The sequence below is a fragment of the Castanea sativa genome, chromosome 6, assembly GCF_040712315.1.
Source record: "Castanea sativa cultivar Marrone di Chiusa Pesio chromosome 6, ASM4071231v1".
Taxonomy (NCBI): domain Eukaryota; kingdom Viridiplantae; phylum Streptophyta; class Magnoliopsida; order Fagales; family Fagaceae; genus Castanea; species Castanea sativa.
Genome location: NC_134018.1, coordinates 20,276,696 through 20,294,044, shown reverse-complemented (window position 1 = coordinate 20,294,044; position 17,349 = coordinate 20,276,696). Strand labels below are relative to the sequence as shown.

At 37.3% G+C, this 17,349-nt stretch overlaps 1 protein-coding gene across 1 annotated transcript; it reads left to right on the top strand.

Annotated features, from left to right (window-relative positions):
* Positions 1–1,439, top strand: LOC142639612 (uncharacterized). The gene is made up of 4 exons (XM_075813764.1): positions 1–124; positions 221–285; positions 385–956; positions 1,184–1,439. Exons 1-4 carry the CDS (start codon positions 1–3, stop codon positions 1,437–1,439), a joined length of 1,017 nt encoding a protein of 338 aa, XP_075669879.1.
* Positions 1,440–17,349: the final 15,910 nt, after the last annotated feature.

The window sequence follows — 17,349 nt, the reverse complement described above, 5'->3', positions numbered from 1 at the left end:
ATGGATGAAGCTACTAGCACAAAAAGTTCACCTTCATCTAATGAAGAAGTGCCAAATGATGAAGCTCCTCTTTGGCAGTATGCGACTAAAATAGAAGAACTGCCTGGTTCTACTATTAAATCAGGTGGAAACACACACTTTAAGTGCAACTATTGTGGTAAAATTTATTTAGGATCCTATTCTAGGGTTAAGGCTCATCTATTAAAAATTGTTAATAAAGGTATTAAAGTATGCCCTAGTGTGAAACTGAGCCATAGGTTGGAAATGCAGCGAATGCATGATCAGGTTGAGAATGATAAGTTAGAGAGAGAACGGAGAAGACAAATTCCCTTACCCCCACCTCCCTCAAGCCATGGGCCTATTGGGAATAGTCCCTCATTTTAGACACAGGAAGAGAGTGATAGTACAAATCCCTTTGATGGTAACAAGAGGAGGAAGGTTGTGAATCCTACGCTAGAGAAAGTATACCAGAATAATGCTAGACATGAATTGGATAGTAGAATTGGTAGGATGTTTTACACCGGTGGGCTTCCGTTTAACTTTGTAAGGAACCCATATTATCGTAGTTCCTATTCATATGCCGCTACTCATAGCATTCCAGGTTATGTTCCTCCTGGATACAATACCTTGAGAACAACACTTTTGCAAAGAGAAAAAGCTCATGTTGATAGACTTTTGAAACCAATTAAGGACTTTTGGCTTAAAAATGGTGTAAGTATAGTTTCTGATGGATGGTCTGATCCACAAAGGAGGCCTCTTATTAATATTATGGCTGTATCAGATGGGGGTCCAATGTTTATAAAGGCAATTGATGGGTTAGGTGTGTTCAAAGACAAACATTATATTGCTGGGGTTTTAAGGGATGCTATAAAAGAGATTGGACATGACAAAGTTTTCCAAGTCATCACTGATAATGCTAATGTGATAAAGTCTGCTGGAGCTCTTATTGAGGATGAGTATCCCAAAATATTTTTGACACCTTGTGTTGTCCATACTCTCAATCTAGCTTTGAAAAATATTTGTGTAGCAAAAAACACTGAAAAGAATGAAGTTACATATGAGGAATGTAGTTGGCAATGAGGTTGGCATCCTTCATACGTGTTTTTATCATGAACCATTCAATGAGGTTGGCAATGTTTAATGAATTTTGTCCATTAAAACTGCTCCAAGTTGCTGATACTAGATTTGCTTCGGTTGTTATAATGCTAAAAAGGTTGAAGTTGATAAAAAGATGCCTTCAAACCATGGCTATTTGTGAGCAATGGGCTTCTTATAGGGAGGATGATGTTGGAAAAGCTCAAAAGGTGAAAGAGATGATTCTAAGTGATCTTTGGTGGGATAGTGTTGATTATATCCTTGAATTCACAGCACCTATTTATAATATGCTACGAGTAGCTGACACAGATAAGTCTTGTCTTCATCTTGTGTATGAGATGTGAGATTCAATGATAGAGAAGGTGAAGGCAGCAATATATCATCATGAAGGCTTGGAAGATGATGAGTATAGCTCATTTTGGAGTGTGATGTATGATATACTCATTGATCGATGGACTAAAAATTGCACACCACTACATTGCTTAGCTCATTCCTTAAATCCTAAGTAAGTACATTTATTTTCTATTTTAGTTCCCCCCTCTAGTAAAACACACGTTTCATTTATATTTGTTTTTTAATCTTTAACTCTAGGTATTACTCCACTGAATGGCTTTCGGAGAATTCAAAACGCATCCCTCCACATCGAGATCATGAAAAATCTATGGAAAGGAGCAAGTGTTTGGATCGATACTTTGAAGATGTGAATGAATTAAATGTGGTGAAGTTTGAGTTTACTACATTTTCAGGAGGGAGGTTTCCTTCACCAGCTACCTTAACAGATAGGTGGGTCTTACAACCTTTGGTTTGGTGGCAATACCATGGCTCCGCATTTCAAACTTTTCAAACCCTTGCCCTTAAACTTCTTGGACAACCTTGTTCATCCTCATGTGCTAAGAGGAATTGGAGCACATACAAATTCATTCATTCCTTAAAAAGAAACAAAATGGCTCCTACACGTGCTGAGGATTTGGTATATGTGCATTCTAATCTTCGACTCTTGTCAAGGCGCAATGAGGAGTACATTAATAGAGATACAAAGATGTGGGATATTGCAAGAGATTCTTGGAATGAGAGCGACATACATGGAGGAGCTGGAATTCTTGAGAATGCAGCCCTTACACTTGATGAGCCAGAGTTGGAGGCCATGGTTATTAGGAATGTTAGCACTAGTGTTACTACTAGTGAAAGTGAAGTTCGAAGTGAAGCTATTGATCTTGATGATGATGATGTTGGTGTTTGATTGTCTTGTTGATTATCTTTTATTTTGTTTTAGTTTCAAACTTGTGAGTTGTATTCTAATTTTCGAACATCATGGAATGTTTATATAATGGAATTGTATTCTAGTTATTATCTACTATTGCTCTTAAATTTGGTATATGTTTATATAATGCGAAAAAGTATGCTTAGCAATATATTAAAAATATAAATAAAAATATTTTTAATAATTTTTTAATCGTGCACCCCGCCGCACCCGCAATATACTTTTTCAAAAATTGCCGAGTCCCGCACCCGCACCTGCACCCGAATCCCGAAATGCACCCGTGCTTCATAGTATCTACTCCTTTTCTTTTTCTTTTAATCCATACAATTTTTAAGAACACTATCACACTGCAACAAAAAGGAAAATTGGATGCCCCGTGGTTCCTGATGAGTTTTGGAAAGTCATTCGTTTGGTTACTTTTTCACCTTTAAAAAAAAAATTTTATTGGTTTCATGTTGAATCCATGATTGCGCGGAAAAACCATTATAGACCAAGAGTTTCAAAATCTCACTTTTTTTTTAAACTAATATTATGCATTTAGAACACTGACATAGACAGGAGTGTCATGAACTTGCACATATAACATCACTCTATCTTAATAAAAACTTTTGCTGTATGAGTATCCTGCACAACAGCTGTCCAAGCAAAGAAACCACTTTAAGATGAGTTGCAACATGCCAAATGCTATTCCATAGGAACTCCAATCCTAATCTCACTCTATATGCCTTATAAAAGTATTTCACCTCAAGTAAATGATGCTCTTGCAACCTTTGGTCTAGCTTTTCATTAGTTTATTGATGAACTTCAGTTGAATACAAAGCTATCAACTCCTGCTCTAATCAATCTCGGGCTGTAATTAAGTTTCCCTTAAGGTATCTTATGTAACTGATCACTTTTTGTATTGTCAGCAATGAAAAATAAATTCAGAAAAGCATCTCCTAAGGGCCCTCACCATACCTTATTCCACAAAAGGACTCTCATATCATTCCCCAACCTGCGGTCATTAAATTTACAAACAAATCCCAATAACTTTTCTTTATTCCCTAGCTTAAAATATCGTGAGTCTTATTTATGATTAATCATTTAGTCAAGGTTCCTCTCTTATTGTAGTAAATCTTTCTAGTATTGTGACTTCCCATAGCCAAACTTTAATTATACTAACTAGTAAATTATTTGTGCGATGAACAAATAATATTGTAATGTTTTCTGGAAGATGGCTTTGAAGAATGTTGTATATGTATTATAGCTTAATTTTTATAAAACTTTATTAGTAATGAGTTCATCACAAAAAACAACAATCATAAATTGTACACACATATCCATTATAATTATTCAATTAAAGAATGAGAAAAAAAATAGCAACAACTTTGGAGGAACATTATAGAATAAAAAATGATATAGAATGTGTATTTCTCTTTCTCCTTAATTTTAAATCAAAATATACATCCTGAACACCTACAATCAATCACATCATTTATAAAACCCATAAATCTACAATGTTCAACCTAACATCAAAATTGTAATTGCTGTTGTCACTTAATATAAAATGTAAGTCACCCTTCCTTGGTTGTAGCCAACTCATACGTGTTAGGATTAGATGAAACAATTATGTTTGAACTAGATGGGTGTCATTGAACGATTGAAGGTAAATGACATTATTTTTAGTCTGTATATATTTTACATGGGATGGCTTGAAGGGTTATAAGTATATATAAAGGGGTAGGGTACAAGAGGTGAAAATGATGAATTAAAATGAAAATAATTTGTGTGTATGTGTGAGGGATGAAAAGTCTAGAAACATTGAACCAAATGATGCATATAATTTTTTTTTTTTAATTAGAAAAGTCTTGAAACATTGAACCAAATTAAAAAAAAAAATCAATATTTAATTTCTTCTTATCTCTGATGTGAACCATAAACTCCATACCCCAGTTCTGTTGATTATCTGTAGGGCAAGATTGTAATGATTTAGCTGCATAAAAGTATAAAAGAAAACAAAGTACATGTTTGGAAACTCTCATTTGAAAAAGAATAAAACAGCCATCAGCTACAAGCAAATGCAAAATGGTGTTGTGCATTATGTATTATGGATATTAACCATGGCCTCATCATCCTAATATGTACCTCATCACACAACAAGAAACTTCCAACGTTTTTGAACAGGATAACCATATTCTCATTGATACAAAATTATACATCATAGAAAATTAACACCAATACTAGTCAAGTGCATCCTTTGTCCAAAAAACCTTAGAAGCAAGCTAGAGTGGTAACAACCCACACAACGCCGATGTGATGAGATAACAGACCCCAATAAGAGACTGGTAGGCATACATGATCATGAGAACTTGCAATAGTGAAGATGTTGAACGTAATCAATAACTAAAAAAGAGTTTATCTAACTGTAATTAACAAAAAAGTAAGGCGGGCCTAGAAAGACCATGAAAGCTTTCTAACATCATTAGATGTTTTTAAGCCAATAGTTAAAAGGAACATGTCAATTGACGAAGTAAAGGAGACTATGCCTTCAGATAGCATAGAATAAAGGAAAAGAATATATGTGATAAACTTGCTGGAAAACATGGCTAAATAAACAAGTTTTGATTCAACAATACAAACCCTAAAAAATTAGCAATGATAAAAATGGATAGTTAAAGTGAGAAAGATCTCACAAATTATAAAATCAGGCAAATAGCGTTGTCCTTAAAGGTAGATTTATGCCACCCGGAGTAGAACTCGGTGCAAATGGCTCTCTTGGCCGCACAACTCCTCAAGAGTAGACTATAATAATTTCTTCAAGTTGGATAGAAACTCAAGCAATTTAGCACTAAGACTATAAAAATTTAGCACTAAGACTTTGTTGTTCTTTTTGTAGTGTGATAAAATAATTCCATGTGGTATTATTTGTGTGTCAACTGTAAATTTTGTAACCCTTAATCCCCATGGGGTCTTTTAGTGTAACACAACCACCATATGATACTATTTGATGTGAAAATGTAGTTCTAAATATTTACATGTGTCATCGCATAAGCAACTCACTATATATTTTAGTGGATGTTTAATTGTTGAACATAAAACAATACTAGACGATTGTTAAGTGTTACACTCAAAACTCTAGAGTGTGAGAAACGACATGAGATTTTGTGTACTTTTCCTATCTATTAAAGAAGCACTTTCTCTAAATATATCATTTTTTTTAATTACAATAAAAAATGGAAGTAACTCAACTTTTAATGTAGTAACTTCTATACGTTGAGAACTTGTGGCATGAATAAAGAGGAAAAAGTTGAGATGGACAAGGGGGTGGACAAGAGGCATCAATGAATAAAAGTATACCATATAATAAAAAAATATTGAAAGGATTTTAAGGTGTTGGCCAACAAATACTTTAGCCGAAATTGAGTAGAACTGATATGACTTTTATACTGTGCATTTAGGAGCCTTAGAACCACTTATCCTATTCGTATAGAAGCCTCCTAATAGAAACATAAAAACATTACAATTGTGTTTAAAGTGCTTTTTAAAGTTTAAACAGCTCAAAAATGGTACCTTAAGAACCTTTTCCCCAAGAATCCAACTGTTCATTAATAATCAAAGAACTTGCAATTATTCATGCTCACATATACCCAAACATAATCCTTATATATGCAATTAATAATCCTTATATATGTTTAGTGTTGTGAGAAAAGAAAGCCCAAACATATACCCACGGATTGGATGAAAATCAGCTCTGAAAAACTGAATTTCATAAACCTCGATAGATAATTATAGATAGCTATCTATCGAGATAGTTGTCGAGCATTGAGCTTCAGTAGCTTTTAAACCTCGATAGATACTAGCACTAATGCCAAATTAGTCAAAGAATTCACTATTATCACAACAATTAGTGATGGACAAGGGGTGATTTTAAGGTCACCACTCCCGAGAATTCACTATTATCACAACAAGCGGTTACAAGTAAAAGAATCTCAGTACCTTATACCAACCTACAGTTGAACCCTTACCTCAATACCCAATTGGACTTGTTCTGTAGTGACAATCTATCTTTTAATGCACGACTCCCAGTACGTGACTTGATGGAAAAATACGTGTTTGTATCACATACTAAACATACGCAGCGAAAAATTAACAGGTCTACTTCATTCACAATTGTTAACATGTATTATGCAAATTTTAGAATTCAAGAACAAGAGAGCGTACCTTGGTGTGGTGAAAATCAAAACCAAAATTAGAAGTACTCGGGAACACTTTTAATCTTTACTCCAATTCCACCTTACGCCCAAGAAGTGTGGTCTCTGAATTAGTTTCCAATGGAGAATGATAGAGTGTCTCACTCTCACATACACACCATTTCACAATGATGTCTCTCTTTTTCATACATTGAAATTCTGTATGTTTCTCACCTTATAACTGATTATCTAATTGGGCTAGCCTTTTGGGCCTTTCCAATTGGTCTTTAGTATGTGGCTTGGAGTAGGACCAAAAAGGACCAATAAGACACTAACTCGAATAGGCCTTAGGCTTTTCTGTCAACTTTTGACAAGTATAAAGTTACCATTAACTATATTTAATCTCCGTTAAGAGACTATGAATTTCATATTGAAAATATATGTTCCAACAACACTAAATGTGGTTGCCCAACATACTGAGATTTTGACCATAAATTTAGATCTCACTCCTGATATATCAGAGCAACCTACACTTCATGATCAGGTCTATTATCCTCTCAGGATTAAGATTTCATTTAGATAGAAGCAGTGAGATTTATTATTCATTTGACAGTTGTTAAGAGAATAATAAATCTCACAGCGGTCCAGTTCAATATGTCTTAACTCTTAAAAAATAAACATATCAACTAGAAGTTTCCACTTCCATGATCAAGACAAATCATCTTAGTTGATATGTTATAGTCTTCGCAGATGAAATGCCCAATTTCATCACCGACTACGAACTAAAATTCTGAGTTTACAAAGGACTTGTGACTTATATCTTCTGTGATTAAATCACATACTATGCATCTCATGGACTATTTGATAATGTCCAATATTCATGTTACCATTATTTTAAATTATAATAAAACAACTTTATTAATACAACATTAAGTCATACATTGAGTCTACATAATGTCATACATAACGTCATACATAGCATCATACAATAGGATTTAAGGGCACTAAACCTAACAATCTTCCACCTGCCCTAAAGACTATTGTGCACTAATCTAACTCCCATTCCCTCCAAATGTGACTTGAAAGTCTTTTGAGGCAAGGTTTTGGTAAAGGGATCCACTAGATTACTTGCACTATCAATCTTTGCTACTACTACATCTCAACTAGCAACAATGTCTCGAATGATGTGGTACTTTCTCTCAAAACAATGTGATGGGAACTTGCCCCATTCTCACAACACCAACATTAGAAAGAAATTTCTTGAACCAAACAACTTCTTTTGCTACTTTACAAGTAGCAACTTATTCAGTTTCCATGGTGGAGTTAACAATACAAGATTGCTTAACACTCCTCCAACTTATGACTCCACCTCCCAAGGTGAACACACAACCTGAAGTAATCAAGATCTTATTGAAAATCTGAATCTGTATAAACAATGAGAATCAAATCCTTACTATGGTAAACAAACATATAATCTCTCGTTCTGCTTAGATACTTGAGAATATGCTTTATAGCTTGCCAATGTTTAAGTCCTGAATTTGATTGATATCGACTGACTATGCCGATTGAATAACAGATATCTGGTTTAGTACAAAACATGGCATACATGAGACTTCCCACAACAGAAGTATAGGGAATTTGTCTGATCATATTTTCTTCCTCAATAGTCTTAGGCCTTTGATCATTAGACAAAGGAAGTCCATGTCTGAAAGGGAGTAATCCTCTTTTGGAATTTTGCATGCTAAAGAGAACCTTATCTATATACCCTGCTTGAGATAAGCCTAATTTTATATTCTTGCAATCTCATCAAAGCTTGATCCCTAGAAAATAGCTAGCTTCACCCAAATCATGCATATCAAATTGGCTTGACAACCATATCTTAACCGATGACTTTACCCCTACATCATTTCCAATGAGTAGAATGTCATCAACATAAAGCACTAAGAAGATTACTACTTTATCTTGATGTCTTTTATACACACATGGTTCCTCAAGATTTTCTTCAAAACCAAATTATTTGATTGCTTGATCAAATCTGATGTTCCATGACCTAGATGCTTGTTTAAGTCCATAAATGGATCTTTTCAATTTGTATACCATATGCTCTTGATTCTTTGCTACGAAACCTTCCGGTTGCATCATATAGATTTCTTCTTCAAGATTGCTATTAAGAAATTCACCTTGACATCCACTTGCCAAAACTCATAATCATAATAAGCAGCAATGGATAAGAGAATTCTAATAGATTTAAGCATTGCTACTGGTGAAAAGGTTTCTTCATAATCAATACCTTCTTTTTGTGTATACCCTTTCGCCACTAGCCTTGCTTTAAAGGTTTCAACCTTTCCATCGATCCCTTTCTTCCTCCTATAAACCCATTTGCAACCAACAGGTTTAATGCCCAATTTCATCACCGACTACGAACTAAAATTTTGAATTTACAAAGAACTTGTGATTTATATCTTCTGTGGCTTTTCACATAAACCACATACTATGCATCTCATGGACTATATGATAATCTCCAAATATTCATGTTACCATTATTTTAGATAATAATAAAACAACTTTATTAATCACAATATTAAGTCATACATAATGTCATACATAATGTCATACATAATATCATACATAGCATCATACAATAGGATTTAAATGCACTAATTCTAACAAACTTTACTTCTAGGATTAAAATTATTCACATAATCATCTTCCAAAAATTTGGCATTGGTGCTAACAAACACTTTGTTATCTTTATGATTATAGAATAAATAACCCTTAGTTTCCTTTGAATGCCCTAAAAACATGCATACTTCTATTTTTGCTTCCAACTTATCAAACTTCCTTTTCAACACATGTGCTAGACATCCCCAAACATGAAGGTATTTCATACTAGGCTTGTGCCCACTCCACGATTCCTTGGTGTGTTGGGAACTGATTTTGATGGACCTAAATTTAAAATATGCATTGCAGTTTTTAGTGCATATTCCAAAAGGAAACTGGTATAGTTGAATAACTCATCATGGACCTAACCATTTCTAAAAGAGTCATGTTCCTTCTCTCTACTACACCATTTTGTTGAGGAGTTCCAGGTGCAGTTAATTGGGATACAATCCCATTTTGAGTTAAGTAATCCTTGAAATCCCCAAGAAGGTATTCGCCACCTTGATCAGATCGAATGGCCTTTATGCGTTTACCTAATTGATTCTCAACTTCAGCCATAAACTCTTTAAACTTTTCAAAGGCTTCGGACTTCCGTCTCATTAGGTACACATAACCATATCTTGAGTAATCATCTATAAAAGTGATGAAGTACTCATAACCTCCTTTTGCTTGGGTTGACATAGGACTACATACATCCATATGAACTAATTCAACAACTCTTAGGCTCTTCTACCTTTTGCATTAAAAGGTCTTTTGGTCATTTTGCCTTCCAAACAAGATTCACAAACTGGAAATTCATAAAAAATGAATGGCTCTAAGAGTCCATCTTTGATAAATCTTTGAATTCTCTTTGAATTAATATGACCCAAACGCAAGTGCCAAAGATATGCATCATTAGTAGAATGAAACTTTCTCTTTAATGATTTTACATGAGAATTATCATCTAATTCAGAATTGTATAATTTATGCTCATCAGGAGTTAAAATATAAAGATCATCAACAATATTTCTAGAACAAATAAACACTTTATCCTTCTTTATTACAACATTGTCTTTCAAGATAACATAATATCCATGTCTACCTAAATAAGTTGCAGAAATTAAATTCCTACGAACATTAGGTACATACAAACAGTCTTTCAATATTAAAACTCTAGAACCAAAATACAAATTAAACACTCCAATAGCTACAGCTGGAATTTTGCTCCCATCAGCCAAAGTAAGAAACATTACCCCTTCATTCAGCTTTCTGATCTCCTAGAACCCCTGCAAAGAATTGCAGATATGATTAGTACAACCTAAATCCACACACCAAGAATCCGTGGGATTTTTTACTAAGCATATTTCAAGAAGGAATGAACTTTTCATACCCTTATTCTTGGCAGCTCTGAATTTTAGACAATTCCTCTTCCAATGACCTTTCTCGCCACAATGGAAACACTTTCCTTTGGTGTAGCCCTTTTTCTTTCCCTTGTTGGCAACTCCTAAGGTAATTTGTTTACCATCTTGTTTGGTGAAGTCCTTCTTCTTTCTTTCCTTTACCCTTACCTTTCGACTTAGGTTGAGAAGAAGAAACTTCAACCATATTAGCACCAACACTGGATGTACCAAGAATGCCTTCCACCGCCACCAATTCATTCATTAATTCCAATAATGAATAAATCTTTTTATTCATGTTATAATTAAGTCTGAATTCCTTGAATGATTCTAGTAGTGATTGGAGTATCATATCCGTTTGGGATTCTCCATCAATATCGGCACTTAAAACCCCCAGTGTATTCAGATGAGAGATCATCCTAAGACAATGCTCCCTTACTAAAGTACCTTCAGCCATTTCAGTATTATAAATCTGCCTCATAATTTCTTGCCTAATAGAATGACCTTGCTCACCAAACATCTCCTTCAAACTTAGCATTATATCTGAAATTAGTTCTACATCCTGCATTTGATGTTGTAGAACATTTGAGATAGATGCTAGGATATATCACTTGACCATTTCATTAGATTTCTGCTAACGATCATATTGTTGTTTTTCTTCAGGAGGAGCATCTAATGATAGGAAGTTAGGACAAGGTTCATAAAGCACAAATTTGTGCTCTTCAACAGTGAGAACAATGTCCAAGTTTCTTTTCTAATCAACATAGTTGGATCCAGTCAGTTTGTTTTAATTAAGAATAGCAACAAGTGGGCTAAAAGATGCCATGATTTAAATTTAAAAATAACAAACATGAATATAATAAGTAAACCGGACATTATCAATTTAGCAAATAAACATATAGTATGGAACCTTAATAAAACCATAACATAAAATATGCAACGACAACCCAATCCATGTCTATAATTCCTTGGTAGCAAGTATATTATAAACATCATGATTGATTGAGTTGTATTCTCATTATTAGTGCTTTCATGATAACTCTTATCAAACACTAATAATATGTCATATTAACTTTAGCCACTAAATAAATAATGACATAGCTCCTTTGGGAGGTTAACATTACACTTAGTCTAGTGTACACCATTATCTAGAATCATGTGTAGCCACATTTCATCTCCCTTATAGTGTTTAAACTTGTAGTACCATGAAACAAAACACCCTTCTTTGGGATTGCGATACATATACGCCAAGACAAGGTGCTTGTTCACACTACTTTAAATGGGTAAGTTCAATCTTGTAGTAATGATGTAAACACCCTCCTTTGGGATCACGAGGCATATACGCCAAGACGAGGTGCTTACTCACACTACTATGAACCGATAATGGAGGCCGTGAGATCCAACCTTTGTATCTCTCTCCTACTAGATATTTTAAAAGAAAGGTTTTTAATTAGAAATCATGTTTAATCTCATCACACATAGCCTTGCACTCCATCTATGTTTTAATTAGAATTTTACGATTCCAGTGCTAAAAGTAGGATTTTAACTCTTGCACCTTTTTTGTTGGGGAAACACAAATTGCACAAGTTAAATCTTAATTATTTTCAATGAAGAGTTTGAATTTCCATGGTTCTCTAGTGTCTCGTTGCTTATATTAAGGTTTCATATTCTTAGAGTTTAATATGAACTACATTGGAATTGGATTTGGATGGAAAGGTTTCTTTGTATTTTTTCATGATCCTTCATGAATACCCAAGTCATGTCCTATTCCCTTGTAATCCTGAGACAGGAGAGAAGTGGGGCCAAAAGTCATTGCCAGTTTGCTAAATTGTTTTATTCAAAATAATTCGAGATGTTGCTACTCGTTCTTACTTCCCAACAAACGTGTGGAAGTTGTGTGAAATAGTTAATACTTAGCATAATTGACTAGCGTGTATGGTTGAGTAAAAATATCACAATTGATTATCTGATATTTTTGGGTAAAATCTTCTCTCAATGTATGACAATGAGAGAGGAGAGGAGAAAATACTACAAATATTTCTCTCTTAAGAATTAGTAGCTCTCTCTAAATTGTAGGTGCTTTTAATCTATGAAACCCTTAATTTCTCTAAGGTTTTATATCTGATCATCTCCTTATAATTTTGTGAGTAATGAGGGTTATATAGTGTGAGTGAAGGCGAGGAGGGTCACACAAAAAGTATAGCTATCAGAGTGCCTGGCAAGTTACAAGCGGGTTGGCCTACCCACAAACTAGTTGCCAATCGCCTGGCATAACAGAATTTTAGACCTTAGCACATGCTTCTCGCATGATCTATAGCAGCTTGATGTAGTCGCCAGCTAGTTGCCAGAGCTGCTATCTTGAGTAAAACTTCACCATCTTGAGAATAAACCTGTAGGGGTATTGGGCCCAGTAATGTATGAAGGGTGGCCCAACGAAGTCTTTTGGGCTAGAAACCCAAGTCCGAAGACATCAAAATGATCTTGGAGTATCTAAATGTCCAAATACGTCCGAGGAGTAGAACTGTCCTCGGATTGTTAAGCCGAGGACATAGGAAGAGAAGTTTAGTTTCCCGGGGTTATGTTATAAAGAATCCTACGACTATGGGAATACACAGTACACGTGGAGGACAATAGAAAGAGCGGTGGAATATCTAAAGTAAAGCTGCTCCCACCGCCCATACATTAAAAGCTCTGTAATTGATACGCTGACTGTAGAGATGGAAGGATGGGACATGAGCATGAAGTTTGGAAACTTGGTCCCTGACCCCAGCGGGCTTTAGGGAAGGATTGATGGGACAAGTATCCAAAACGAGCGTTACAACCATGAGGTGGAGGACGATGAAGGGGAGAAAGAAGAAGTATAAATGAAGGAGAAGTCCTACGAAGAAGGGGGGAGGCTTTTTCAGGAAGAAAAAGAGCCAATAGTAGATGATAATCAATATTTGTATCCAAACTCAAGGAAATACTATTATAAACTATCCTCGGATTTCTTCCGAGGAGGAATTCTCAGTCTGACTTTTACAAACAACTCTTTAATTTGTCCCATTGGGCCCAAAGCCCGTCCTTTCCCTGATTGTCTAAACCATCCTTGAAATCTAGATTACAAACCCATCCTCTACAAATTCATTGTAAAGAAAGGCCTTTCAAGCCCATCTCCCTCCAGTCATAGTTTGGGAATTTGAATTGTGTCCTTACAATTGGCGCAGTCTGTGGGAATTTAGTCTTTAAGGAAGTTTAGGACATCATGGTAGGATCAGGACCACAACGCAGCGCGGAGTCCGTGGGCTCCCAGCGTGAGGATCACTCCTTGCATCCTGATCACGGAGAGAACCGAGAAGGAAGTGTACATACTACACACACCATCAGAAGTGCAAGTCATTCACAAGGAGGAAGCAGAGTTCCTTATGAAAGAAATGCCAGGGCCATGCAGAAGGAGATTGACGGCCTAAAGAGGAGATTGCGTCACGAAAGACGAAGGGGAACTCCTCAGGTCTCTGACCCCTCTTCGGAGGGATCCGAGGATGACAATTACGGGCAGAGATCCAGAACTCCCCCAGGTGAATATTTCTCTTTCGAAGAAGACAATCTGCATGGGAGGCGTGGCAGAGAGTACCCCTCTAGGGGCTTAGGCAATGACGCAATGGGAAGAGCGTTACACCAAATCTCCAGGTCACCCTTCACGCGCAGATTGGAGGAAGGGAGGTTACCTCGGCGCTTCACACAACTGGCCTTCACTATTTACAATGGTCGGACCGATCCTGTGGAGCACGTAAGCCATTTTAGCCAGAGAATGGCAGTGCATTCCAGGAATGAAACTTTGATATGCAAGATCTTTCCTTCTAGCCTGGGGCCCGTGGCCATGAGATGGTTTGACGGCTTAAGGGCAGGCTCCATTGATTCTTTCAAAGAGCTTACTAGAGCATTTGGTTCTCGCTTTATCACGTGCAGTAGAGTTCCTCGTCCATTGGATTCTTTATTATCCATGGCTATGAGGGAAGGGGAAACCCTGAAAACGTATTCGGACAGGTATTGGGAAATGTTCAACGAGATTGACGAAGACTTCGATGACGTGGCAATAAGGACCTTCAAGGTCGGCCTACCAACGGAGCATGACTTGAGGAAGTCCTTAACAAAGAAACCTGTCAGAAGCGTACGTCGACTGATGGATCGCATCGACGAGTACAAAAGGGTTAAGGAAGATCAGCAGCAGGGAAAAGGCAAGGCGAAGGTTATCCCACAAGAAAGGAGGGATTTCAGGTCGGACAGATACAACAACAATAGGTGTACATGGAATTTTTCCAGGCAGGCTGGTCACATACCCCCACAAGTGGTCAACACCGTCTTCAGGGAGCCGGTGCAGCAGCTGTTGGAGAAAATAAGGCATGAGCCTTTTTTCAAATGGCCAAATAAAATGGCAGGGGACCCTTTGAGGTGCAACCAAAATCTCCATTACCATTATCACCAGGAGAGGGGTCATACCACCGAGGATTGTTGCACTTTGTGGAATCATTTGGAACAATTGGTTAAGGAGGGAAAGCTGAAGCAGTTCCTGTACCAACCTAATGGGCGAGGAAACCAATCAAGAGTAGCAAACCATGACGGCCCTTCGTCGAGACCTCCTCTAGGTACTATCAATGTCATTTTTGCAGCACCTGGAAGGACTGGCTCAGCTCCTTTCAGGGTAATGTCAGTGGCTCGAACATTGGCCGCAGAGTCACGAGATCAGCCGAAGAGGATTAAGGCAAGCATCTTGCCAGTCCTAAGTTTCTCTGAAGAGGACAAGATAGGGACCATCCAGCCTCATGATGATGCCTTAGTGGTAACCCTCAGAATAGGGAACTATGATGTAAAGAGGGTAATGATTGATCAAGGCAGTGGCGCAGATATCATGTACCCTGAACTATTTAGAGGCTTGAATTTAAGAGTTGAAGACCTTATGGCATATGAATCACCCTTGATAAGCTTCGAAGGGAGAGCTGTCGTTCCGAAGGGACAAATTAGACTGCCTGTGCAATCAGGTCCGGAGGTGGTAGACGTAGATTTCATCGTGGTCGATGCTTATTCTCCCTATACGGCTATTGTAGCGAGACCTTGGCTGCATGCGTTAGGGGTTGTTTCCTCAACCTTGCATGTCAAAGTCAAATTTCATTCTGGAGACCAGGTGGTGGAGTTACTTGGGAGTCAATCTGTGGCTCGACAGTGTGTCACGGCTGCAATTCTGCGTCGACCAGAGCCAGATTCCTCGGCCTCGGCTAATGGAGAAGCATAGCAATCAAAGTCTCTTGCCGCAGCCAAGATAGATGAAGCGGTATGTGAAGAATTGGAGAAAATTCTCATAGACAATGACAATGAGAAGTTCTTTCAAGTTGGAGTTCAATTGCCACAGGAAGAGAAGACGGAGCTGATTTTATTTTTAAAGAAAAATATGGATGTATTTGCTTGGAATGCGTATGAGGCCCCTGGGGTTGATCCGAGCTTCATATGTTATCATTTAAAGGTCAATCCAACTGTAGTACTGAGGAGGCAACCACCTCGGAGGTCCTCCAAAGAACATTCCGAAGCCGTAAAAGAGGAAGTGCTCAAACTCAAGAAGGCAGGTGCTATCAAAGAAGTGTTTTATCCTGAATGGTTAGCCCATACGGTGGTGGTGAAAAAGAAGAATGGGAAGTGGAGAGTTTGTGTAGACTTCACAGATTTAAACAAAGCTTGCCCGAAGGACTCATTCCCAATGCCTCGGATTGATCAATTGGTTGACGCTACTGTTGGACATCCTCGGATGAGTTTTCTTGATGCTTTCCAAGGTTATCACCAGATACCTTTAGCCGTTGAGGACCAGGAGAAAACTGCATTCGTCACTCATACGGGAAATTATCATTATAAGGTAATGCCCTTTGGTTTGAAAAACGCAAGGGCTACCTACCAAAGGATGATGACAAGAATGTTTGAGGCACAGCTAGGAAAAACTATTGAGGTATACGTGGACGATATGGTGGTAAAGAGTAAAGAAGTTTCAGCACATCTGGAAGATCTGAGCAACACTTTTCAGAAGCTAAGAGAGTATAAATTGCGGCTTAATGCCTCTAAATGCTCTTTTGGTGTGGGATCGGGCAAGTTTCTAGGATATATGGTGACTCACCAGGGAATTGAAGTGAATCCTGCTCAGGTTAAGGCAATAAACAACTTACACCCACCTCGGAATCCTAAAGAAGTGCAGAGGCTAACAGGTATGACTGCTGCTTTCAACAGATTTATATCTCGGTCCGCGGACAGATGCAGACCTTTCTTTCAATTATTGAATAAATGGAAGGGTTTTGAATGGATCGAGGAGTGCGCGGTGGCTTTCCAACAGCTAAAAGAATATCTCTCGCGACCGCCAGTTATGTCTCGACCAGAAGTTGATGAAATTTTGTTTGCATATATTGCAGTGGCTAACCATGCAGTTAGTTTGGTTCTTATCCGAGACGACAATAATATCCAGAGACCGGTTTATTATGTAAGCAAATCTCTGCATGAGGCCGAGCTGAGTTATTTGCCACTGGAGAAAGCTATCTTGGCGGTGGTACATGCTGCACGAAGACTTCCCCATTACTTCCAGTCTCATACGGTTGTTGTTCTCACACAACTCCCTCTTAAATCGATTCTGCGAAGTGCATATTATATGGGAAGAATTGCCAAATGGGAAACTGTCCTAGGAGCTTTCGATATCAAATATATGCCTCGCACCCCTATAAAGGGACAGGTCATCACGGACCTTGTGGCGAAATTTGCTGAGCCTTCGTTAGAAGAC

Bases quoted from the DNA above. Each gene is read 5' to 3' on its own strand.
- LOC142639612 (XM_075813764.1), top strand. From the start codon at position 1: ATGGATGAAGCTACTAGCACAAAAAGTTCACCTTCATCTAATGAAGAA. The intron at 286-384 runs GTTGAGAATGAT...CCCTCATTTTAG, and splicing joins TGCAGCGAATGCATGATCAG to ACACAGGAAGAGAGTGATAG. The intron at 957-1,183 runs GTATCCCAAAAT...TGCTGATACTAG, and splicing joins GGAGCTCTTATTGAGGATGA to ATTTGCTTCGGTTGTTATAA.